We start from the raw sequence: 26,291 nt of genomic DNA, 5'->3' as shown, positions 1-26,291 counted from the left end.
GTGCATCACCAGTGCCCGGAGTTCAGCCAAACTCAAGTCCATTGAGTCGGTGATATCATCCAACCGTATCATCCTCCGTCATCCCCTTCTCCTCCTACCCTCAATCTTTCCCAGCATCAGGGTCTTTTCAAATGAGTCAGCTTTTCACATCAGGTGGCCAAAGTATTGGAGTTTCAGATTCAATATCAGTCCTTCCAATGAATATTCAGGACTGATCTCCTTTAGGATGGACTGGTTGGATCTCCTTGCAGTCCAAGGGACTCTCAAGAGTCTTCTCCAACACCACAGTTCAAAAGCATCAATCCTTCGGTGCTCAGCTTTCTTTATAGTCCAACTCTCACATCCATACATGATCACTGGAAAAACAATAGCCTTGACTAGATGGACCTTTGTTGGCAAAGTAATGTCTCTGCTTTTTAATATGCTATCTAGGTTGGTCATAACTTTCCTCCCAGGGAGTAAGCGTCTTTTCATTTCATGGCTGAAATCACCATCTACACTGATTCTGGAGCTCAAAAAAATAAAGTCTGACACTGTTTCCACTGTTTCCCCATCTATTTCCCATGAAGTGATGGGACCGTTTGCCATGATCTTAGTTTTCTGAATGTTGAGCTTTAAGCCAACTTTTTCACTCTCCTCTTTCACTTTTATCAAGAGGCTCTTTAGTTCTTCCTCACTTTCTGCCATAAGGGTGGTGTCATCTGCATAGCTGAGGTTATTGATATTTCTCCCGACAATCTTGATTCCAGCTTGTGCTTCTTCCAGCCCAGCATTTCTCATGATGTACTCTGCGTATAAGTTAAACAAGCAGGGTGATAATATAGAGCCTTGATGTACTTCTTTTCCTATTTGGAACCAGTTTATTGTTCCCTGTCCAGTTCTAACTGTTGTTTCCTGACCTGCATACAGGTTTCTCAAGAGGCAGGTCAGGTGTTCTGGTATTCCCATCTCTTGAAGAATTTTCCACAGTTTATTGTGATCACCACAGTCAAAGGCTTTGGCATCGTCAATAAAGCAGAAATAGATGTTTTTCTGGGACTCTCTTGCTTTTTTGATGATCCAGCATATGTAGGCAATTTGATCTCTGGTTCCTCTGCCTTTTCCAAAACCATCTTGAACATCTGGATGTCCATGGTTCATGTATTGCTGAAGCCTGGCTTGAAGAATTTTGAGCATTAGTTTCCTAGCATGTGAGATGAGTGCAACTGTGCAGTAGTTTGAGCATTCTTTGGTATTGCCTTTCTTTGCGATTGGATTGAAAACTGACTTTTTCCAGTCCTGTGGCCACTGCTGAGTGTTCCAAATTTGCTGGCATGTTGAGTGCAACACTTTCACAGCATCATCTTTCAAATAGCTCAACTGGAATTCCATCACCTCCACTAGCTTTTTGCATAGTGATATTTCCTAAGGCCCACTTGACTTCACATTCCAGGATTTCTGGCTCTAGGTGAGTGATCACACCATCGTGACTATCTGGGTCGTGAAGATATTTTTTGTACAGTTCTTCTGTGTATTCTTGCCACCTCTTCTTAATAGCTTCTGCTTCTGTTACGTCCATACAATTTCTGTCCTTTATTGAGCCCATCTTTGCATATGTATATACATTTATATTCACATTTTAGCTAGACATTTATACTACTGCTAAAATCTCACCCATATCCCATTAGAAACTGATCAGAAGTCTGCCAAGTGATTTGGTTAGGTCATCTCAGATGACTGTGATTTTTAGAGAAAAGAAGAATTAAAAAAATTTTTTTAATTACTCATCCCTTATTCTTTTAAAGGACAACAAGCCTTAATATATGTTCAACAGAAGAGATACACCTTCATTAAAATATTAGCAGCCATAAATTTAAACAGCTCTGTATTTCCAAGAAGGGGAGAGCATGTCATCTAGCAATTTCATCTTGTTTAAATATTTCATGATTTTAAGATCTTGTACTGCACACTTCACTCAAAATGTTATAGAGTGAATACAAAGTCGACAATTTTGTTTGTACTTTAAAAATAGTTTTCTTCACTTGATATGAAGAGACTGTATTATTTCATGTTGAAACAAATAAGCATAGAAAATTCTAGAACATTTTTTTTTTCCTTTTTAAAAAAATATTACAAAAATTTTCCATTATTTGCCAGGGTCTGATTCATGGGAAACTTGGTGAAATACCCACTGTTTTCAATAGGACAGAATTAAATTTCAGAATAGTTTACTAACACAGATATAATCCCAGTATCTTTAAGAATATTGCATTCAAATAAGTGGTGAAGTAGAAAATAAATGTTTTGGTATCTGGTATGTAAAACAAACAGTTTGTTGAGCTTTTATTATTTTATTCAATTTTATATTGTGTTACATTAACATGTCCCATGTATTCTGTTTTTATGTGATGAAGACTTGATTCTTTCATGCCACATGCAAACTTTAGAAAAAATGTAATAAAAACAACAAATCTCACGTCTGTAATAATAATGCTATTATTTCATTTTATTCTTCAGGTATGCATAAGTTTTCCCACTCTTTTGAAAATTGAGTGACATATAAATGACTCATCACCAACTACGAATAGCCCTGTATGTTGTAGAAGATGTATATTAGGACTTTTCTGAATTTTGTAAAATGTAATTAATCCAAAACATGATATCTCAATGCATTTTACTCTAACTCATGTAACAAGAAGTACTAATGATCAGCTTATCATTTGATAGCCTGAAATATAATTTAAAGGATAATTTTGAAAATGACCAAGAGACCAATGACAATCCAGAGGAGGAACTGATAGATGTTTTTGAGTAATATAAGACTACCTCACATAGTGATAATGGAAAGGTAGAATGCAGATAAGAGAAAGAGAGAAGATACTGAATGCCAGAGAATGAAGAATCAGAAATGCAGAGAGTGGGGATATACTTATTAATTGTGATCACCAGACTGAAGATTAAATTTTTAGCTATTGAGATGTCCATGATAGGGAAAAAATTATTTTTATTTATTTTATGTTATTTTTATGTTGACTGTGCTGGGTCTTCATTGCTACTGCAGGCTTTCTCTAGTTGCAGTATGAGGGCTTCTCATTGAGATGATGTCTCTTGTTGCAGACCACAAGCTCTAGGGCACATGGTTTTCAGTAGTTGTGGCACATGGGCTCTGTAGCTGTGACTCCTGGGCTCCAGAGCACAGGCTCAGTATTAGAGGTGCATGGGCTTAGTTGCTCCACAGCATGTGGGATCTTCCTAGACCAGTGATTGAACCAATGTCCCCTGCATTTCAAGGCAGATTCTTGGCCACTGGACCACTGGGGAAGCCCAGAAGATTATTAAGAAAATTAAACATGACTTCTGACTTTGAAGTATTAAGACATAGAGAAAATAATTTTACCTCTACATGTGACAAGGAGAGGGAATGGAGTGGTGTCCCATCCACAGTCAGAGACTATCCCTCTCTAAGCAAGCCGAATGGAAGTGCTGCACTTCAAGGCAAAGCAGAGTCTAGTTTCATGAATTTTAGTTTGAGGAGTGGGGGAAAAATGACAATAAAAATACAAGGTAGAAGACAAGAAGATGTGTTTGTGTGTGCATGTGTGTATTAAATGATATTTCTTTCAGTTTTGACCATGTTGAGGCTATGATGATAGTAATATAGTAAGCTGAAATTTAGAGATCTAAATTTGTTCAGTTCAGTTCAGTCACTCAGTCATGTCTGACACAGAACTAAATGCACTCCTGTGACCAAGGACAAGCAGAACTGAGAATGGATATGATTACCAGAAAAGGGAGAAACAGAGAAATATAGAGTAGGTAGAAGCAAAAGTTGAAGAGGAAGAATGAAATGAAAACAAAAGGGAGTAAGAGCATAAGCAGTCAATCAAATAAGGTAAAGAAGTGTAAGGAAGATCTATAGATAAATATCATTTAGAAATAGATGCAAACATACAGATAATATAGGTATATGGATATGGATAAGACCATAAATCCAAGTTAAGACTACTTCAATTTATATCTCTTATATTAATGAAATTACTAACAATTCTCTGCTTCCTCTCAAAAATGTCAAACTTTAGAAGATGAACTTAAAGATCCTGTGAATAAAGGAAGAGATATCCATATATAGAGTAGCATGGTGGTGGTGGTGGTGGGTTAAGTCGCTAGGTCGTGTCTGACTTTTGGGACCCCATGGACTCTAGCCCATCAGGTTCCTCTGTCCATGAGATTTCCCAAGCAAGAATATTGGAGTGGGTTGCCATTTCCTTCTGCAGGGGATCTTCCCGACCCAGGGATCAAACCCAGGTCTTTTGCATTGCAGGCAGATTCTTTACCAAATGAGCCACCAGAGAAGCCCCATAGAGAAGTATAAGATTATATGTATTTGCACCTGTGTGAAATTTTCTAAGTATATGCAAGTAGGCATTTCATATGTAACAATTAAAAAGTATTCCATGTATTCATTCTAAAATAAGCACTGAGTCCTTCCCTTTTAACATTAGACTTGCTGTAAACATACTTTCTGATATAAGAGCCTTCTGAGTGCTCCTTTCACCTCTGTGTTTCTCATGCTATAGATCATGGGGTTTAACATTGGAGTAATAATTCCATATAACATGGAGATGAGTCTGTCTCTTGCTGGGAAGTGTTGACTGGAAAAGGGACGTACATAGGTAAATATTGTTGTGCCACCGAATAAACAGACCACCAGAAGGTGGGAAGCACATGTGGAAAAGGCTTTACGCTTCCCTTCTGCTGACTGGATCTTTAGGATGGTAGATATGATGTAGAAATAAGAGATAAAGATGACCAGGAAGGCACTGCTCCCCAGTATGCCTGCTTCCACCAAAATAAGCATTTCTGCCACATAGGTGGATGAGCATGAGAGAGCGACCACGGGTGGGATGTCACAGTAGTACTGGTTAACTTGGTTGGACTTGCAGAAAGAAAGGCGGAATGTGGACACTGTATGAAGAAGGGAATTGAGAAACCCTGCTACCCAAGTCCCAGCAGTTAGCTGAACACATCGAACCTTGGTAATGATGAGGGTGTAACGAAGAGGGAAACAGATGGCCACATACCTGTCATAAGCCATGACAGAGAGAAGGAAGACTTCAGTTCCCACAAGGGCCACCAGAAAGTAAAGTTGCAAAGCACACCCAATATAGGAAATGCTGTGCTTCTCAGTCAAGAGGTTCTCCAGCATCTTGGGGACAGTAACTGATGGGCAGAATATGTCTAAGAGGGACAGATTTGCCAAAAAGTAATACATGGGTGTGTGCAGTTTTTTCTCAGTTCCAATGGCCAAGAGAATAACTCCATTTCCCACCAAGGTGACCTGATAGATGATGGTAAAGACCACAAAGAGAGGGTAGCGCACCTCGGGGCGATCAGAAAGCCCCATGAGGATAAAATGAGTCACTGTGGTTTGATTGCAGATGCCCATCTCTTCAATTCACATCGGTCTTTCTGGAAGTAATGTAACAAACAAAGATGAATTAGAGCAAAAAGTCAAAGAGGCAAACAATGAGAAATTCTTGCAGAACACATGGTGTGAGGTTGATCATGAATTATGTAAAATCATATCTTATTAGAGATTTTCATTATTATAAATCCTGTTAAATATATCTCCTGTGTTCATAATTCTTGAAAGATTTATCCTCAGTGGATCCTTGTCAAGAGGAATCCCTCTGAGAAAGTAAGAATACTTTTAAAAATTTGCCTTCAGTAATACCATTGTAGATTCTTCAGGAATGCTTGAGATTTCACAATTCAGTAACACTAAAGTTCTGTTTCTCACATCTCCTTGGGCATTTATCTTATTTTGCCTTGTATTATCTCAATGTGTATAATTTTATACACTATCTCAACACAAACTCTTTGAGGGTAGAAGCTATATATTATTCCTTGGTATGTAAAATTTAATATCTGCTACCAACCTCAAATATATCATATAAAAATGTTTATCTAAATTATTGGTGAATAAAGGAATAAATGTTTTACTTGTATTGTATGAGAATTTTTATCTAAATAGTTCTTGAATAAAAGAATGAGTGAGGCTTTACCTGCTCTGACAAAATGTTTCTATTAGTAAGAAATAAATATGGAAACACTTTTGTAACTTCAAAGTTGTAGTTGTTTAAATACAAGCAACTATGTATTTTCCAGAAAAAGTATACCTTATATGATTAAGTTAGCCTATAAAATATAAATATGACTTGGTTGATAGTGTCTGACTGTCACCCAAAAAAGAAACAAATGCATTCATTAATATTCAATTTCTTTTCCTTTTAAAGTTTAAATAGTTGACCATGTGTCTGAGTATTTAAAGAATTATGAAGTTGCAAAAGTTAAATATGCTTGAACATACTGCTAATACCAAGTCTCCTGCATTGCAGGCAGATTCTTCACCATCTGAGCCACAGGGAAGCCCATTGGTGATACCAATTCTTATTTAATTTTCTAATTTCATTTCTATGTATCTTAATAATCCACATAATCATCCAGTTTATGATATTTACAAAAATTATTTTAATTGAAAATCTACAAATCAATATCTCTGTGGATTTTGTCACTTTGCAAACTTTTAAAATATCATATGCATATATTATAGAAAAATGTGATTACAAAATAAAATAAAAAGTCATTTTTGGTGCCCCCCTCCTTCACATTTATTGTGCCAACTGAAAGCTGTTAATTTATTTCTGAAATAAAATATATTAATATAAATAGCACTATTATACACAATGATTTATTTATATGCATTAAATGAAATTTATTTCAGCCACCTTTTCCCCATGAAATGTTTAAATAAAAATCTTTGAGACACTTTGGGAGATATTTTTACTCTTTCTACAAGCAACACCAGAACTATACCATGCTTGGGAGAAAAAAAAAACTTTTATCAATAATTCTCAAATCATGACATTTAGAAAATAAGATTACTGTGATAATCACAAAGTATCTATAATTTTCAATCTATAGAAGACATTTAATGAATGAGTTAAAATGTCAAAACAAAAACATCTAATGTGTCACTTCTCAAATTCTCAAATTTTCAGTAGCCTATTGTGCTGTTCAATTTCAGTCTACAGTTAATATTTTAAAAATAATATAGTCACTTCAATAAATTTTTGAAGGAACTTTATAAGAAAATATTTTGAGATAGTGAATATTAATTTCTATACTAAGTACTCATTTTTCTTTATATCCATACTCACTAATTTGTTTCATTTTTTGCAAGGATTATGAAAAATAAGTCAAAATCATCCTGACAAACACATAAGGTAGTTCTACATAAGGATACATAATCAACACACATCTTTTAAAACATAATGAAGTGAAGTGAAGTCACTCAGTCGTGTCTGACTCTTTGTGACCCCATGGACTATAGCCCTCCAGGCTCCTCCATCCATGGGATTTTCCAGGCAAGAGTACTTGAGTGGGTTGTCATTTCCTTCTCCATTAAAACATAATAGATTTTTGCTAAACTTTGCACTTTATTGTTTAAGTACGTTAAGTCAAGCTTAGGGTCTTGGCATATAGAACGCAGAATTTGTTCATTTGGGAAGGAAACTTTTGCTCATTTTAACAATACACTCCTTTTAAATCAAACATATTTAAAGTTTAGGTGTTTGATATCTAAATAGAAAAATGAGTTTTTAAATTTAATTAATATATTGCTGAGGATGAAGTTCTGTAACATTTTGCATTAATCTAGGAGATTGGGTTAATAAAAAGAAAGAAATTCTCATGAAGTGTGATCTATCACCTGGTTTGTGAAGTTAATTGGTGTAAATATAAGCATATGAGTACACGAAGAGAATACAGGTTGAAATTACTTTTTTGTCATAAGCAGCCAAACATAGTGAGAACAGGAACTAAGATGTATGTCATAAGATTAGTCTTCTTTGGAAATTTCTTAGAAAACAAACTTTATTATTATTTGTATATGGCTTACCCTTTTACATATGGTGAAACCAACTGTATCATATATGAAGCTCTTTTCTTTAGCAAATAATCACTTCAAGGTTCAACTATACAGAGGAAAAAAAAAGTGGTTAATTATTCAGGAATAATCACTGAAAAATGCTAGCTCTTAAGAAAATTCAAAATTTATAAATTATTTAGCATATCAACTACAAAGAAAAATAATATATTTGTTAAAGCTATATTGCTAAATAATAAGTTCTATAGCCTTTATTTTTAATGCATGAAGTAATAGCCAAAATAATAAAGAAAAAAATTCTTTTTACATATAATATCTCCACCTGCTTTGTGACATCTTTGTTCCTTATGGTTTCATGGACCCAGTTCTAGAGAATGTTCTTTCAGGTAAATGAGTCAGAAACACTGATTAGATTTTCACATTCAGAGGGTTTGGATGCACACTTATGTGGGTATGCACAACTTTTATGACTTAATTTAAAGTATTTATAGAGACATTCATTCTATCATATTTGAAATTTTGCTCTTAATGTTACATGGTATTCAAGTTTAACTATGTTCTTAAATGTATACATTTTCTCAACATCCAATTATTAATCTTAGCTTAAAAAGTCTAGAATTTAATGTACAATTTTTGAGCCTTTTTAGTTTCAGAGGGCTCATTACAAATCCAAACATTCACTAAAAAGAAAGTAAAATGAACTAACTTTAAAAAAGCTCAGTAAATATAAGCAAGCTACTCACTCCTACATAGGTGCATACTGCAATTTCCTTTATAGTTTATATTATGCCCACTTTTTCCTTAGGGAGAAAAAACAATAATAAGGACTATAGAGAGCATATACTTCTCTTCTTCATAATCTAAATTACTACCAATCTAACAATGGACACCTGGAGGAAACAAACAAAACCTTGGAGACCAAGGAGAAAGGAGTAGTGACCCCACAAGAGACTGAGCCAGACTTGCTTGTGTTTGGGGTCTCTGGCAGAGGCGTGGGTTGATAGTGGCAAGGGTGATAGTGGTGGGGGCACTGACAGTAGTGGTCCTGGGAGGTGTGGCATGTTGGCATAAGTCCTTTTGAATGAGGTTGCCATTACTCCTACTATAGGTTGCCCTTAGGCCAAATTATAGGGAGGGAACATAGTCCCACCCATCAGCAGATAATTGGCTTAGAGATTTACTGGGCACCATTTACTTGCCCACCAGAGCAAGACCCAGTTTTCCCCCAGTCAGTCCTTCTCATCAGGTAGCTTGCACAAGCCTCTTGTCCTCATCCATTAGAGGGCAGACAGAATGAAAACCACAATCACAGAAAACTAACCAAAATGATTACATGGATCACAGAATTGTGGAAGTTAATGAAATTATGGCCCATGCCATATATGGCCACCCATATGGAGATGGAGAGTATTGTCAAAACCTGATCCCCTGGAGAAGGATATGGCAAACCACATCAGCATTCTTGCCTTGAGAACTCCATGAACAGTATGAAAAGGTAAAAAGATATGACACTGAAAGATGAACTCCACGGGTCAGGAGGTGTCCAATATACTACTGGAAAAGAGCAGAGAAATAGCTCCTGAAGGAATGAACAAACTGAGCCAAAGCAGAAATGACTCCCAGTTCTGGAGGAGTCTGGTGGTGAAAGTAAGGTATGATGTTGTAAAAAACAATATTGCATAGGAACCTCGAATGTTCGGTCCATGAATCAAGGGAAATTGGCAATGGTCAGATAGGAGACTGCAAGAGTGAACACTGACATTTTAGAAATCAATAAATGAAAATGGATGGCAATGAGGTAATTTAATTCAGATGGCCATTATATCTACTAATGTGGGCAAGAATACCTTAGAAGAAATGGAGTAACCCTCATAATCAACAAGAGTCCATAATGCAGTACTTGGGTTCAATCTCAAAAAAGACAGAATGATCTCGGTTCATTTCCAAGGCAAACCATTAAATATCACAGTAATCCAAGTTGATGCCCCAACCACTAAATTCTAAGAAGCTGAAGTTGAATGGTTCTATTAGAACCTACAAGACCTTCTACAACTAAAGCCCCTAAAATGTTCTTTGCATTATAAGGGACTGGAAGGCAAGAGCAGGAAGGCAAGAGATACCTTGAGTAACAGGCAAGTATGGCCTTGGAGTACAAAATGAAGCAGGGCAAATGCTAACAGAGGTTTCCCAAGAGAACACAAAGGTCATTGCAAACACCCTCTTCCAATAACACAAGAGATGACTCTACACATGGACATAACCAGATGGTCAAAACCAAGTCAGATTGATTACACTTTTTGCAGCCAGAGATGGAGAAGCTCTATACAGTCAGCAAAGAAAACACTGGGAGCTGACTATAGCTCAGATCATGAACTCATTATTGCAAAATTCAGACTTAAATTGAAGAAAGTAGGGGAAACCACTAGACCATTCAGTTCAGCTCCGTTCACTTGCTCAGTCATGTCTGACTCTTTGCGACCCCATTGACTGCAGCACGCCAGGTCTTCCTGTCCATCACCAACTCCCAGAGTTTACCCAAACTCATCTCCAATGAGTTAGTGATGTCATCCAACCATCTCATCCTCTGTCATCTCCTTCTCCTGCCCTCAATCTTTCCCAGCATCAGGGTCTTTTCAAATCAGTCAGCTCTTCACATCAAGTGGCCAGAGGATTGGAGTTTCAGCTTCAACATCAGTCCTTCCTATGTATATTCAGGACTGATTTCCTTTAGGATGTACTGGTTCAATCTCCTTGCAGTCCAAGGGACTCTCAAGAATCTTCTCCAGCACCACAGTTCAAAAGAATCAATGCTTTGGCACTCAGCTTTCTTCATAGTTCAACTCTCACATCTATACATGACCACTGGAAAAACCATAGCCTTGACTAGACGGACCTTTGTTGGCAAAGTAACGTCTCTGCTTTTTAATATGCTGTCTAGGTTGGTCATAACTTTCCTTCCAAGGAGTAAGCGTCTTTTCATTTCATGGCTGCAATCACCATCTGCACTGATTTTGGAGCCCAAAAAAATAAAATCAGCCACTGTTTCCACTGTTTCTTCATCGATTTGCCATGAAATGATGGGACCAGATGCCATGATCTTAGTTTTCTGAATGTTGAGCTTTAAACCAACTTTTTCACTCTCCTCTTCAACTTTCATCAAGAGGCTCTTTAGTTCTTCCTCACTTTCTGCCATAAGGGTGGTGTCATCTGCATAGCTGAGGTTATTGATATTTCTCCTGGCAATCTTGATTCCAGCTTGTGCTTCTTCCAGCCCAGCATTTCTCATGATGTACTCTGCATATAAGTGAAATAAGCAGGGTGACAATATACAGCCTTGATGTACTCCTTTTCCTATTTGGAACCAGTCTGTTGTTCACTGTTCAGTTCTAACTGTTGCTTCCTGACCTGCATAAGGTTTCTCAAGAGGCAGGTCAGGTGGTCTGGTATTCCCATCTGTTTCGGAATTTCCCACTGTTTTTTGTGATCCATACAGTCAAAGGCTTTGGCATCGTCAATAAAGCAGAAATAGATGATTCTCTGGAATTCTTTTGCTTTTTTGATGATCCAGCAGATGTTGGCAATCTGATCTCTGGTTCCTCTGCCTCTTCTAAAACCAGCTTGAACATCTGGAAGTTCATGATTCATGTATTGTTGAAGCCTGACTTGGAGAATTTTGAGCATCACTTTACTAGCCATGTGAGATGAGTGCAATTGTGTGGTAGTTTGAGCATTCTTTGGCATTGCCTTTCTTTGGGATTGGAATGAAAACTGACATTTTCTGCTCCTGTGGCCACTGCTTGAGTTTTCCAAAATGCTGGCATATTGAGTGCAGCACTTTCACAGAATCATCTTTTAGGATTTGAAGTAGCTCAACTGGAATTCCATCACCTCCATTAGCTTTGTTTGTAGTGACGTTTCCTAATACCCACTTGACTTCACATTCCAGGATGTCTGGCTCTAGGTGAGTGATCACACCATCATGATTATCTGGGTCATGAAGCTCTTTTTTGTACAGTTTTACTGTGTATTCTTGCCACCTCTTCTTAATATCTTCTGTTTCTGTTAGGTCCATATCATTTCTGTCCTTTAATGAGCCCATCTTTGCATGAAATGTTCCCTTGGTATCTTTAATTTTCTCAAAGAGATCTCTATTCTTTCCCATTCTATTGTTTTCCTCTGTTTCTTTGCATTGATCACTGAGAAAAGCTTTCTTATCTCTCCTTGCTATTCTTTGGAATTCTGCATTCAAAAGGGTATATCTTTCCTTTTCTCCTTTGCTTTTTGCTTTTCTTCTTTTCACAGCTATTTGTAAGACCTCCTCAGACAGCCATTTTGCTTTTTTGCATTTCTTTTTCTTGGGGATGGTCTTGCTCCCTATCTCCTGTACAACGTCATGAATCTCCATCCATAGTTCATCACTCTTGTCTATCAGATATAGTTCCTTAAATCTATTTCTCGCTTTCACTGTATAATTGTTAGGGATTTTATTTAAGTCATAGCTGAATGGTTTAGTGGTTTTCCCTATTTTCCTCAATTTAAGTCTGAATTTGGCAATAAGGAATTCATGATCTGAGCCACTGACTGATCCCAGTCTTGCTTTTGCTGACTGTATAGAGCTTCTCCTTCTTTGGTTGCAAAGAATATAATCAATCTTATTTTGGTGTTGACCTTCTGGTGATGTCCATGTGTAGAGTCTTCTCCTGTGTTATTGGAAGAGGGTGTTTGCTATGACCAGTGCAGTCTCTGGTGGCCTGCTGCAGGGTTAGGGGCACTGAGAGTAGCAGTACATGCATGGGATCTTTTGAGGGAGGTCACCTTTATCTTCATTACCTCCACATTAGTTTGGTCCCAGGTAAATAGCAGGGAGGGAACACAGCTCCACCCATCAACAGAAAATTGGATTAAAGGTTTACTGAGCATGGCCTGCCCATCAGAACAAGACCCAGTTTCCCCCCTCAGTCAGTCTATCCCATCAGAAAGCTTCCATAAGCCTTTTATCCTCCTCCATCAGGGCAGACAGTCTGAAAATCACAATCACAGGAAACTAACCAATCTAAATCACATGGACCACAGCCTTGTCTAACTCAATGAAACTATGAGCCATGCCATGTAGGGCCACCCAAGACAGACAGGTCATGCTGGAGAGTTCTTACAAAATGTGATCCACTGGAGAAGGGAATGGCAAACCACTTCAGTATTTCTGCCTTGAGAACCCCATGAACAGTATGAAAATGCAAAAGGATAGGACACTGAAAGATGAACTCCCCAGGTCAGTAGGTGCCCAATATGCTACTGGAGATCAGTGGAGAAACAACTCCAGAAGGAATGAAGACCATTCAGGTATGACCTAAATCAAATCTCTTATGATTATACAGTGGAAGTGGAAAATAGATTCAAGAGATTAGATCTGGTAGAGTTCCTGAAAAACTATGGAGGAGGTTCATAATATTGTACAGGATACAGTGATCAAAACCATACCCATGAAAAGAAATGCAATAAGGGAAAATGGTTGAGAAAAGAAGAGAGGTGAAAGGCAAAGGAGAAAAGGAAAGATATACCCACCTGAATGCAGAATTCCAGAGAATAGCAAGGAGAGATAAGAAAGCCTTCTTAAGTGAACAATGTGAAGAAATAGAGGAAAACAATAGAATGGCAAAAACTAGAGATCTCTTGAAGAAATTTCAAGATTCCAAGGGAATATTTTATGCAAAGATGGGAACAATATAGGACAGAAATGTTATGGCCCTAACAGAAGCAGAAGATATTAAGAAGAGGTAGCAAGAATACACAGAAGAACTGTACCAAAAAGTTCTTAATGACCTGGAAAACCACAATGGTGTGATCACTCATCTAGAGCCAAACATGGTGGTGTGTGAAGTTAAGTGAGCCTTAGGAAGCATTACTACAAACAAAGCTAGTGGAGGTGATGGAATTCCAGCTGAGCTAAAAGATAGAATTTCAGCATCCTAAAAGAATTTGCTGTTAAAGTACCACACTCAATATGCCATCAAATTTGGAAGACACAGAGGTGGCCACAGAACACAGGCTACAGGAAAAGGTCAGTTTTACAATCCCAATGAAGGGCAATGCCAAAGAATGTTCAAACAATTGCATAGTTACACTTATTTCACATGCTAGCAAGATAATGCTCAAAATACTTCAAGTTAGTCTTCAAAATTATGAGAACTTACAGATGTACAAGCTGGATTTAGAAAAGACAGGGGAACTAGAGATCAAATTGCCCGTGTCCATTGGATCATGAAAATGTAAGAGAATTCCAGAAAAACATCTACTTCTATTTCATTGACTATGCTAAGGCCTTTGACTGTGTGGATCACAATAAAGTGTGGAAAATTCTTAGATGGGAATATTGGACCACATTACCTTCCTTCTGAGAAACCTGTATGCTGGTCAAGAAACAACAGTTAGAATGAATCATGGAACAACAAACTAGTTGAAAATTGGGAAAACAGTATGTCAAGGCTGTATATTGTCAATCTACTTATTTAACTTATATGAAGAGTATATCATGTGAAATGCTGGGCTGGATGAGGCATAAGCTGAAAGAAAGATTGTCAGGAGAAATATCAATAATCTCAGATATGCAGATGACACCACTCTAATGTAGAAAGTGCACAGGAATCAAAGAGCTTCTTGATGAAGGTGAAAGAGGAGAGTGAAAAAGCTGGTTTGAAACTCAACATTCAAAAAATGAAGACCATGATATCCAGTCCCATGACTTCATGGCAAATAGATGGGGAAACAAAGGAAACAGTGACAGATTTTATTTTCTCAGGCCCCAAAATCACTGTGGATAGCAACTGCAGCCATAAAACTATAATATCCTTGCTCTTTGGAATGATAGCAATAACAAACCTAGACAGCGTATTAAAAAGCCTAGATATCATTTTGCTAACAAAGGTCCATATAATCAAAGTCATGGTTTTCCCAAGAGTCATGTATGGATGTGAGAATTGGACTATAAAGAAGACTGAGCATTTCTAAATTGATGCCTTCAAACTGTGGTTCTGGAGAAGACTGTTGAGAGTCCCTTTGACTGCAAGGAAATCAAACCAGTCAATCCTAAAAGAAATCAACCCTGAATATTCATTGGAAGGACTGATGCTGAAGCTGAAGCTCCAATACTTTGGCCATGTGATGTGAAGCGTCAACTAATTAGAAAAAGATCCTGATGCCTGAAAAGATTGAGAGCAGGAGGAAAAGCGGGCAGCAGAGGATGAGATGTTTGGATGGCATCATTGACTCAATGGATATGAGTTTGAGCAAACTCCAGGAGATAGTAAAGGACAGGGAAGTCTAGCAAGCTGCAGTCCTAATGGTAGGAATGTAAATTGGTACAGCCACTATGGAGAACAGTATGGAGATTCCTTGTTGTGGGTGTGTTCTCAGTAGTTCAGTCATGTCCAACTCTTTCCTTAAACTCTAAAGTTAGAACTACCATAAAATTCTTTTTTACTTTCTCTTCCATCATAAGTTACTACAAAATACTGAGTATAGTTCCCTGTGCTGTATAGTAAAATCTTGTTAGTTATCTATTTTGTATATGTGCAATGCTTAGACCCCCAGTCATGTCTGAATCTCTGCGACCCCACACCACACTCCTCTGCCCATGAGAACTGTCCAAGTAAGAATACTGGAGTGGGTTGCCATGCCCTCCTCCAGGGGATCTTCCCAACCCAGGGATCGAACCCAGGTCTCCCACATTGCAGGCAGATTCTTTATCATCTGAGCCACTAGGGAAGCCCTATTTATGCTCTAATTCCAAACACCTAATTTACCCTTCCCCCTCTTCTTTGGTAACCACAGGTTTGCTTCCTATGTCTGTGAGTCTATTTCTGTTTTTAAAATACGTTCATTTGCATGAATTTTTTTATATATCATATTTTTCTTTGTCTGGCTTACTTCACTTAGTATGATAATCTCTAGGTCCATCTGTGTTGCTGCAAATGATATTATTTCATTCTTCTTATGGCTGAGTAATAAATAGTCCATTGTATATACATAAACTATGTCTTCTTTACCAATTAATCTATTGATCAGCATGTAGGGTGCTTCTGTGTTGTGACTATTGTAAATAGTGCTGCTGTGAATATCGAGGTGCATAAGTCTTTTAGAATTATGTTTTACTGTGGATATATGCCCAGAATTGCTGATTCATATGGTAGTTCAATTTTTTTTTATTTTTAAGGAACATCCATACTGTTCTCTGCAGTGATTGAACCAATTTACATTCCTACCAAGAGTGTAGGAAGGTTCTTTTTTCTCCACACTCTATGCAACATTTATCATTTGTATACTTTTGATGTTGGCCATTCTTATCACTATGAGGTGATACTTCATTGTAGTTTTGATCTGAGTTTCTCTAGTAATTAGTGGTTGAGCATTTCTTCATGTGCATTTGGCCATCTGTATGTCTTTTAGGAGAAATGTCTTTTTAAACTTTCTGACCATTTTTTGCTTGGTGTGTTTTCATATATATATGTGAAATAACTGCATGAGCTATTTGTATCTTTTGGAGATTAATTTATTGAGAGTCTCGTCATTTGCAAACTTTTTCTCTCCCTCTGTAGGACATTTTGTTGTTGTTGTTGTTTGCTTATGACTTCCTTTGCTGTGCAAAAGCTTTCAAGTTCAGTTACATCTTATTTGTTTACTGTTATTCTTATTTCTATTATTCCAGGAGTTGAAGCCATAAAAATATTGCCACGAATCAGATCTCAATTCAAGATGGTGGAGTAGAAGAGCATGCACTCATCTCTCCTGCAAGAGCTCCAAAATTTCAACTAGATGTTGAACAACCATCGACAGGAGAATGCTGGAACTCACTTAAAAAAAAAAAAATACTCCATGTTCGAAGACGATGAATAAACTGCAATGAGAATGTAGGAGGGGCACAAACATGATAAAATCAAATCCTGGTACACTGGGTGAGCAATGCAGACTGGAGAACAATAATACCAAAGAAGTTTTCCCACTATTGTGAAGGTTCTGAGCCCCATATCAGGGTTCCCAGGCTGGGTATCTGGAAAAGAGACTAGGAATTCCCAGTGAATCTGACTTTGAAGGTCAGTGGGATTTGATTATAGGACTTCCGCAGGACTGGGGGAAAGAGCACAAACAAAATCTTGCATACATCAGGACCCAAAAGAAAGGAGCAGTAACCCCAGAGGAGACTAAACCAGACATACCTGCTAGTGTTGGAGGGTCTCCTGTGGAGGTATGGATTAAGAATGGCCTGCCACAGGCATGGGGGCCCTGGTAGCAGCAGTCCTTGAAGCAGCCCCATGGTATAAATCCTTTTGGTGGCCACCACTAACCCTACCATAGATTCCATAGACCCCGGAGCTGGGTAGCATAAGGTTAAACAATGAACAGGGAGAAAGCTTAACCCCACCTATCAACAGACAATTGGATTAAAGTTTTACTGACAATTGGATTAAAGTTTTAAGTGTCCCTTACCACTAGGGCCTAAGGAAGTTCCAGTTTTTCCCACCACAAATCCCTTCCATCAGGAAGCTTGCACAAGCCCCTTAGCTTCATCCACCTGAGGGCAGACAGAAGAGAACCACAATCCCACAGCTGCTAGAATGAAAACCATTACACAGAAAGTTAGTCAAAATGAAAATGCAGAGGGTCATGTCCCAGATGAAGAGACAAGATAAACTTCCCATAAAACAACTAAATGAAGTGGAGATAGGCAATTTTCCAGAAAAAGAATTCAGAATAATGATAGAAGAGATGATCCAAGATCTCAAAAAAGGAATAGAGAAGATGCAGGAAATGCTTACCAAAGCTCTGGAAGAACGAAGGAACAAATAAATAAAGATGAACAATACACCAGAAGAAATCAATTTCAGAATAATTGACACAGAAGAATGGACAAGTGACCTGAAAGACATAATGGTGAAAATTACTGCCACTAAATAGAATACAGGGAAAAATAATGAAAAAATGCTGGGTTGGATGAAGCACAAGCTGGAATCAAGATTGCTGGGAGAAATATCAATAACCTCAGTTATGCAGATGACACCACCCTTATGGTAGAAAGTGAAGAGGAACGAAACAGCCTCTTGATGAAGGTGAAAGAGGAGAGTGAAAAAACTGGCTTAAAACTCAACATTCAAAAAACGAAGATCATGGCATCTGGTCCCATCACTTCATGGCAAATAGATGCGGAAACAGTGGGGACAGTGACAGACTTTATTTTCTTGGGCTCCAAAATCACTGCAGGTGGTGACTGCAGTACTCAAAAGATGCTTGCTGCAAGATCATAGCTTGGAGGAAAAGTTATGATCAACCTAGAAGGAAAAGAAAGAAAGATAAATCACTCAATCATGTCCAACTCTTTGCGACCCTATGGACTGTAGCCTACCAAGCTCCTCTGTCCGTGGGATTTTCCAGGCAAGAGTATTGGAGTGGGTTGCCATTTCCTTCTCCAACAGCATATTAAAAAGCAGAGACATTATTTTGCCAACAAAGGTCTGTTTAGTCAAAGTTATGGTTTTTCCAGTAGTCATGTATGAATGTGAGAGTTGGGCCATAAAGAAGGCTGAGTGCTGAAGAACTAATGCTTTCAAACTGTGCTGTTGGAGAAGACTCTTGAGAGTGAGTCCCTTGGACTGCAAGGATATCAAACCAGTCAATACTAAAGGAAATTAGTCCTGAATATTCATTGAAAGGACTGATGCTAAGGCTGAGGCTCCAGTACTTTGGCTGCTTGATGTGAAGAGCCAACTCACTGGAAAAGACCCTGATGTTGGGAAAGGCTGAAAGAAGGAGGAGAAGGGGATGATAAAAGGACAAGATGGTTGAATGTCATCACTGACTCAATGAACATGATTTTAGCAAGCTCTGGGAGATAGTGAAGGACAGGGAAACCTGGCGTGTTGCAGTCTATGGGGTTGCAAAGAGTAGGACATGACTGAGTGACTAAACAACAACAAAAACGTATGTCATGTCATATGCAAATAGTGATGGTTTTACTTCTTTACCAATTTGTACTGTTTTTATTTATTTTTCTAATTGCCATGGCTAGGACTTCCAAAACTATGTTGAATAAAAGTAAGAGTGGACCTCCTTGCTTTATTCCTGATCTGAGATGATATGCTTTCAGCCTTTCACCACTGAGTATGAAGTTAGCTGCGAGGTGTTGTCATGTGCCTGAATGCATGTTAAGTCACTTCTGTCGTGTCTGACTCTGTGCGACCCTATGGACTATAGCCTGCCAGGCTCCTCTGCCTATGGGATTCTCAAGGCAAGAATTCTGGAGTGAATTGCCATGCCTTCTTTCAGGGGATCTTCCAGAACCAGGGATTGAACTCACTTCTCCTACGTCTCCTGCATTGGCAGGCAGGTTCTTTCCTGCTAGTACCACTTGGGAAGACTGTACCCACTTTATTACGTTGAAGTATGTTCCCTCTGGGCTTCTCAAGTGGCACAGTGGTAAAAGATCCACTTGCCAATGGAAGAAATGCAGGATACAATCCCTGGCTCAGGAAGATCCCTTGGAGTAGGAAATGGAAACCCACTCCAATATTCTTGTCTGGAAAATTCCATGGAAAACGCCAAGTAAGCCAGAAAGATAAAGACCATTACAGTATACTAACACATATATATGGACTTTAGAAAGATGGTAACGATAACCCTATATGCAAAACAGAAAAAGAGACTCAGATGTATAGAACAGACTTGTGGACTCTGGGAGAAGGCGAGAGTGGGATGTTTCAAGAGAACAGCATCGAAACATGTATATTATCTAGGGTGAAACAGATCACCAGCCCAGGTTGGGTGCATGAGACAAGTGCTTGGGCCTGGTGCACTGGGAAGACCCAGAGGGACCGGGTGGAGAGGGAGGTGGGAGGGGGGACTGGGATGGGGAATGCATGTAAATCCATGGCTAATTCATTTCAATGTATGACAAAAACCACTGCAATGATGTAAAGTAATTAGCCTCCAACTAATAAAAATAAATGGGAAAAAAAAAAGAAAGAAAACGAAGCCTGGCAGACCACAGTCCATAGGGTGCACAGAGTCAGGCATTACTGAGCAGTTGATCGTGAGCATGTTCCCTCTACGCTCACTTTCTGGAGAATTTTTATCATAAATGAATGTTGAATTTTACAAAAGCTTATTCTGCATCAGTTGAGATGATTTTTTTTATTCTTCAGTGTGTTAACACGGTGTGTCACACTTACTGATTTGTGCATTTGATCATGGTGATCTTTTTATGAATTTGGTTTGCTAGTACTTTGAGTAGTTTTGCATCTATATTCATTATGAGATTGGCCAGATTTTCTTTTTTGTGCTATCTTTATCTGATTTTGGCACCAGGGTGATGGTGGCCTCACAATATGAACTTGGGAATGCTGCTTCTGCAATTTTTCAGGAGAGTTTCAGAATGATAGGTGTTAACTCTTCTCTAAACTTTTATTAGAATTCACCTGTGAAACCATCTGGTCCTAGACTTATTTGTTGAAAGTTTTAAAATCACAATTTAAGTTTCAGTACTTGTAATTTGTCAATTTATATTTTCTCCTTCTTACTGGTTTGGTCTTAGAAGTTTCTATCTTTCTAAGAATTTCTTGCTTTCTTTTAGGTTATACATTTTATTGGCATGTGGCTGTTTGCAGTAGTCTCTTATGGTCTTTATATTTCTGCTGTGTCAGTTGTAACTTTTCTTTCTTCATTTTTAATTTTATTTGAGTCCTTTCCCATTTTTTCTTGATCAATTTGGCTGTAGGTTTATCAATTTTATCTTTTCAAAGAACCAGCTTCTAGTTTTAGTGATCTTTTCAGTCTCTATTTCATTTATTCCTGCTCTGATCTTTATGATCTCTTTCCTTCTACTATCTTTGGATTTTGTTTGTTCTTCTTTTTCTATTTGCTTTAGGTGTAATATTTGATTGCTCATTTGGTATTTTTGTTGTACTGCTATCAACTTCCCTCTTAGAACATGTTTGATGCAACCCATAAGTTTTGGCTCATCATGTTTTCATTTTGTCTCTAGATATTTTTTTGACTTCCTCTTTGACTATATTGGTAATCCACCGGTTGTTTAATAGCATATTGCTTAGCCTTTGTGGTTTTTTGGAGTTTTTTGGTTTCTTTTTTCTTTTTGCATTTTTTTTCTTATAGTTGATTTATAATCTCAACAGTTCTTTTGGTCAGAAAAGATGCTTGATACAATTTAAATTTTCTTAAATTTACTTTTACAGAGGAGAGAGAATTTAAAAATTATATACATCCCTTACTTTTATTCAAGGACAAGAAACTGTGATATATGTTCAAGAGAAAAGATATGCCTTCATCAAAGTATTGCCAGCCATAAACTTAAACAGTCCAATACTTCCAAGCAGGGGAGAGCAATGTCATCCAGTAACTTCATCCAGTTTCAATATTTTTAAAATTAATTTATTTTTTATGGAACGATAATTGCTTTACAGAATTTTGTTGTTTTCTGTCAAACCTCAACATGAATCAGCCACAGGTATACATATATCCCCTCCCTTTTGAACCTCCCTCCCATCTCCCTCCCCGCCCCACCCCTCTGGGTTGATACAGAGCCCCTGTTTGAGTTTCCTGAGCCACACAGCAAATTCCCATTGGCTATCTATTTCACACATGGTAATGAAAATTTCCATGTTATTCTTTCCATACATCTCACCCTCTCCTCCCCTCTCCTCATGTCCACAAGTCTATTCTCTATGTCTGTTTCTCCATTGTTGCCCTATAAATAAATTCTTCAATACTATTTTTCTAGATTCTGTATATATGTGTTAGAATATGGTATTTATCTTTCTTTCTGACTCACTTCACTCTGTATAATAGGTTCTATGTTCATCCACCTCATTAGAACTAATTCAAATGCGTTTCTTCTTATGGCTGAGTAATATTCCATTGTGCATATGTACCACAACTTCTGTATCCATTCATCTGTTGATGGACATCTAGGTTGCTTCCATGTTCTAGCTATTGTAAACAGTGTTGCAATGAATGATGGGATACATGTGTCTCTTTCAATTTTAGTTTCCTCAGGATATAAGCCTAGGAGTGGGATTGCTGGGTCATATGGTGGTTTTATTCCTAGTTTTTTTAAGGAATCTCCATACCGTCCTCCATAGTGGCTCTATCAATTTACATTCCCACTGACAGTGCAAGAGTGTTCCCTTTTCTCCACACCTTCTCCAGCATTTATTGTTTGTAGACTTTTTGATGAGGGCCATTCTGACTGGTATGAGATGATATCTCATTGTAGTTTTGATTTGCATTTCTCTAATAATGAGTGATGTTGAGCATCTTTTCACGTGTTTGTTAGCCATCTGTATGTCTTCTTTAGAGAAATGTCTGTTTAGGTCTTTCCCCCACTTTTGAATTGGGTTGTTTTTCTAGTATTGAGTTGTATGAGTTGCTTGTATATTTTGGAAATTAATTCCTTATCAGTTGTTTAATTTGCTATTATTTTCTCCCATTCTGAAGGTTTTCTTTACACCTTGCTTATTGGTTTCAATATCTTGCAATTTTAAGATCTTGGGTACTATACAATTCATCCAAAATATTACAAAGGAATATAAAGACAAAGTCTAGGGTTTTACTTGTACTTTAAGAACATTGTTTTCTTCACTTAATAAGAAGAAACTCAAATTACAATTTTTTGTTAAATGAGCATAGAAAATTCTGGAACTTTTTTCACTTTTTAAAAATTTTCAACTGTTTCCACTATTGGTTAAAGTCTGATTCACGGCAAATTGATGAGAGACCCATTGTTTTCAACAGGATAGAAATCATTTCCAGATTTACTAACAGAGATATAACCCCAGTATCTTTAAACAATATTGTGCTCAAGTAAGTGGCAAAATATAAAATAAATATTTGGTTATCTGATTGTAAAATGAACAACTTGTTGAATTCTCAATGTTTTATTCAATTTTAAATGAATATCTTAACAAATCCTATGCATTCTGTTGCTATATGAAGAAAACTTTGTTATTTCATACCACGTGTAAACTTGGAGATATAGAATAAAATGAGGAATAAGAAACAAAACAAGCCTTAAATTTATAATGGTTAAGTAATTTATTACTTCATTTCTTACTTCAGGTATGCATGAATTTTCTCACTTGTTCTAAAATTAAGTAACATATAGTTGACCCACCACAAATATTAACAGACTTGTATATTGTGGAAGATGTATATCAGGTTATTGCTGAATCTTAGAAAATGTAATTAATTCCAAACAATGTTATCTCAATGTGTTTTACTCTATTGCATGCGGCATAAATACAAATAATCAGGCTGTATTTGGCATAATTTTGAAAATGACTAAGAAATCAATGACAATCCAGAGGAGGAAGTGATACATGTTTTTTGAGTTATGTAAGACTACCTTATTAGTGATGCTATCACATCACTTAGTGATTAATAGAAAGAATCCAGATAAGAGAAAGCTAGAAGACACTTATGTGACAGAGTGAAAAGAGAATCAGAAATGCAGAGATTTTGTGACATACTAATTGTGATCACCAGACTGGAGACTAAATTTCAAAAGCTCTCAGGTTATCAAGGATAGGGAAAATTGCTAAGAAAATTATACATGACTTCTGATTTTAAAGCAGTAGGAAATACTCCTATTCTACATGTGACAAGAAAAGGGAATGCACTGAAAATGATGTGCTACCTACAGTCAGAAACTATAGCTCTCTAGGCAAACAGAATAAAAGCACTGGAATTTAAGGCAAAGCAAAGTCTAGTTTCATGAATTTCAGTCTAAGTAGCAGAGTAAAATTTATAATAAAATACAAGGTAGCTAATAGATGTGATTGTGTGTGTGTCTGTGTGTCTATGTAAATGACCATGTTGATGCTAAGATGAGAATAATACAGTGAGCTGAATTAAATATCTAAATAAGAGACAGAAAAAACTAAGTGCACTCCTAGAAGGCACAGGCAGAACTGAGAATGGAAAGGCTCATGGGAAAACACAGAGAAACAGAGAAATACAGAATAAGCGGAAGCTGCAATTGAAGAGGAGGAAGAATGAAATGAAAACACTAAGGATAAATGTCATAAGTAGTTATGAATAAAAGAAAGAAGCATAGGTACCATTTATACATAAATATAGATTCAAAAAAGATAAAAATACAATATATAGGTATGAATATGGTAATAGATCTAAGTTAACTTAGACAGGTTCGGTTTATACCTGTTACATGAGTGTAATTGTTAACAGTTCCCTGCTTCCTTTCAGGAAATATCAACTTTTGGATGATAAAATTAACGTTTCTAGTTCATGAAGATAGTGACTTATAGACATAACTAATGCTATACATATATATGTATAAAAATTTCTATGTGTAGACAAGTTTGCATTCCATATACACTCACCTTAATTGAAAATTATTCTATGAATTATTTCTATGAAATCATCATAAATTGAGCTTTGAGTCATTTGCTTTGAATATTATACTTGCAGTGAATATACTTTATGACATAAGACCCTTCTGAGTGCTCCTTTCATTTCTGTATTTCTCAAGCTGTAGATCATGGGGTTTAACATTGGAGTAATAATTCCATATAACATGGAGATGAGTCTATCTCTTGCTGGGAAGTGTTGACTGGAATAGGGGCGTACATAGGTAAATACTGTCGTGCCACCAAATAAACAAACCACCAGAAGGTGGGAAGCACATGTGGAAAAGGCTTTATGCTTCCCCACTGCGGACTGAATCTTTAGGATGGTAGATACAATGTAGAAGTATGAGACAAAAGTAACCAGAAAGGAGCTGATCCCCAAGATACCTCCTTCCACTAAAATAAGCATTTCTGCCACATAAGTGGATGAGCATGAGAGGACCAGCACTGGTGGGATGTCACAGTAGTACTGGTTAACTTGGGTGGACTTGCAGAAAGAAAGATGGAATGTGGACACTGTATGAAGGAGGGAATTGAGAAACCCTGCTACCCAAGTCCCAGCAGTTAGCTGAACACAGCGAACCTTGGTAATGATGAGGGTGTAACGAAGAGGGAAACAGATGGCCACATACCTGTCATAAGCCATGACAGAGAGAAGGAAGACTTCAGTTCCCACAAGGGCCACCAGAAAGTAAAGTTGCAAAGCACACCCAATATAGGAAATGCTGTGCTTCTCAGTCAAGAGGTTCTCCAGCATCTTGGGGACAGTAACTGATGGGCAGGATATGTCTAAGAGCGACAGATTTGCCAAAAAGTAATACATGGGTGTGTGCAGTTTTTTCTCAGTTCCAATGGCCAAGAGAATGGCCCCATTTCCCCCCACGGTGACTTGATAGATGATGGTAAAGACCACAAAGACAGGGTAGCGCACCTCGGGGCGATCAGAAAGCCCTATGAGGATAAAATGAGTCACTGTGGTTTGATTGTAGGCATCCATCTCGTCTGTCTACAATGGTCTTTCTGGAAGAAATGTAACAAACAAAAACAGATTAAAGCAAAAAGCCAATGAGGTAAGCAATGAGAAATTCTTACATGATAGTTGGTGAGCAGTTGTGGGTAATGTTAAAATTACATTTTAATTAGAGATTTTGATTATTATGTGTGTGCATTCAGGCGAGCCCAACTCTTTAAGATGCTATGGACTGCAGCCCGTCAGGCTCCTCTATCCATGGGGTTCCCAGGCAAGAATACTGGAATGAGTTGCCACACCCGCCTCCAGGGGATCTTCCAGATCCAGGGATCAAACCCACATCTCTCATGGCTCCTGTATTGCAGGTGGATTCTTTACCCCTGAACCACTGGGGAAGTCCTTTGATTATTATAACTACTACATAAAAATCTCCTGCTTTCATAATTCTTGAAGATTCATTCTCTGTTCATTTTCAAAAGGAAGCCCTCTGAGAAAATTTTTTTTTTTAAAAAAATTCAAAATTTGCCTTCCTTTAAACCACTGTGGACCTGTTTGGGATTTCACAGTTCAGTGAAGCTAAGACGTGCTTCCCACACCTCCTTGGGCATTTACCTTATTTTGCCTATATTATCTTAATGTGTACAATTTTATGCACAATCTCAGTATAAAATACCTTGCAGTTAGATGTAGTGTATTATTTCTTGGTATATACATTTTAATAAATGCTAGAAACTTGAAAACATATTGTATATGAACATTCATCCAAATAACTGTTGAGGAAAGGAATGAACAAAGGCCTCCTGCATTGTGGGCGTATTTTTTACCTCCTGAGCCACCAGGGAAGCCCAAAGGAATGAATGCCATTTAATTTGCTCTGACAAAGTGTTTCTATAAGTAAAAAATAGATATGGAGATGTGTTCATAACTTCAGAATCATAAATATCAACATTAACATGTATTCTCCACA

At 37.5% G+C, this 26,291-nt stretch overlaps 2 protein-coding genes and 1 long non-coding RNA gene across 6 annotated transcripts in view; all 3 read right to left on the bottom strand.

Moving 5' to 3' along the window:
* LOC110124466 (olfactory receptor 14A16-like) overlaps positions 1–26,291 on the bottom strand; it is a 149,600-nt gene that overhangs the window by 115,843 nt on the left and 7,466 nt on the right. The window contains exons 1-3 of one of the 4 annotated variants that reach the window (XM_070465215.1): positions 24,987–25,074; positions 7,940–8,015; positions 133–5,448 (exon numbers count right to left, since the gene is read on the bottom strand). In XM_070465215.1, coding sequence (XP_070321316.1) covers positions 4,478–5,425 — 948 coding nt within the window. In that variant the 5' untranslated portion in view covers positions 5,426–5,448; positions 7,940–8,015; positions 24,987–25,074 and the 3' untranslated portion in view covers positions 133–4,477. Of the gene's footprint in view, positions 1–132; positions 5,449–7,939; positions 8,016–24,986; positions 25,075–25,303; positions 25,375–26,291 lie in introns of those variants that run through there. The other 3 variants (XR_011486827.1, XM_070465214.1, XM_020873011.2) reach the window with 3 other exon arrangements.
* LOC110124467 (uncharacterized) lies at positions 15,748–19,483 on the bottom strand. Its single transcript, XR_011484771.1, has 3 exons — positions 17,737–19,483; positions 17,408–17,530; positions 15,748–16,773 (listed from the first exon to the last, which is right to left on the bottom strand). It is a non-coding gene; the product is annotated as an uncharacterized lncRNA (long non-coding RNA).
* On the bottom strand, positions 21,525–25,351 carry LOC139029582 (olfactory receptor 5V1-like). Its single transcript, XM_070465213.1, has one exon. It carries the CDS (start codon positions 25,349–25,351, stop codon positions 24,404–24,406), a length of 948 nt encoding a protein of 315 aa, XP_070321314.1. The 3' UTR covers positions 21,525–24,403.

This window comes from Odocoileus virginianus, chromosome 3 (assembly GCF_023699985.2).
Source record: "Odocoileus virginianus isolate 20LAN1187 ecotype Illinois chromosome 3, Ovbor_1.2, whole genome shotgun sequence".
In the NCBI taxonomy this organism is placed as follows: Eukaryota; Metazoa; Chordata; class Mammalia; order Artiodactyla; family Cervidae; genus Odocoileus; species Odocoileus virginianus.
Note: the sequence above shows the minus strand (reverse complement) of the source record. Positions and strands in the feature narration are given on the sequence as shown.

Coding starts and splice junctions, on each gene's coding strand:
- LOC139029582 (XM_070465213.1), bottom strand. CDS start 25,351: ATGGATGCCTACAATCAAACCACAGTGACTCATTTTATCCTCATAGGG.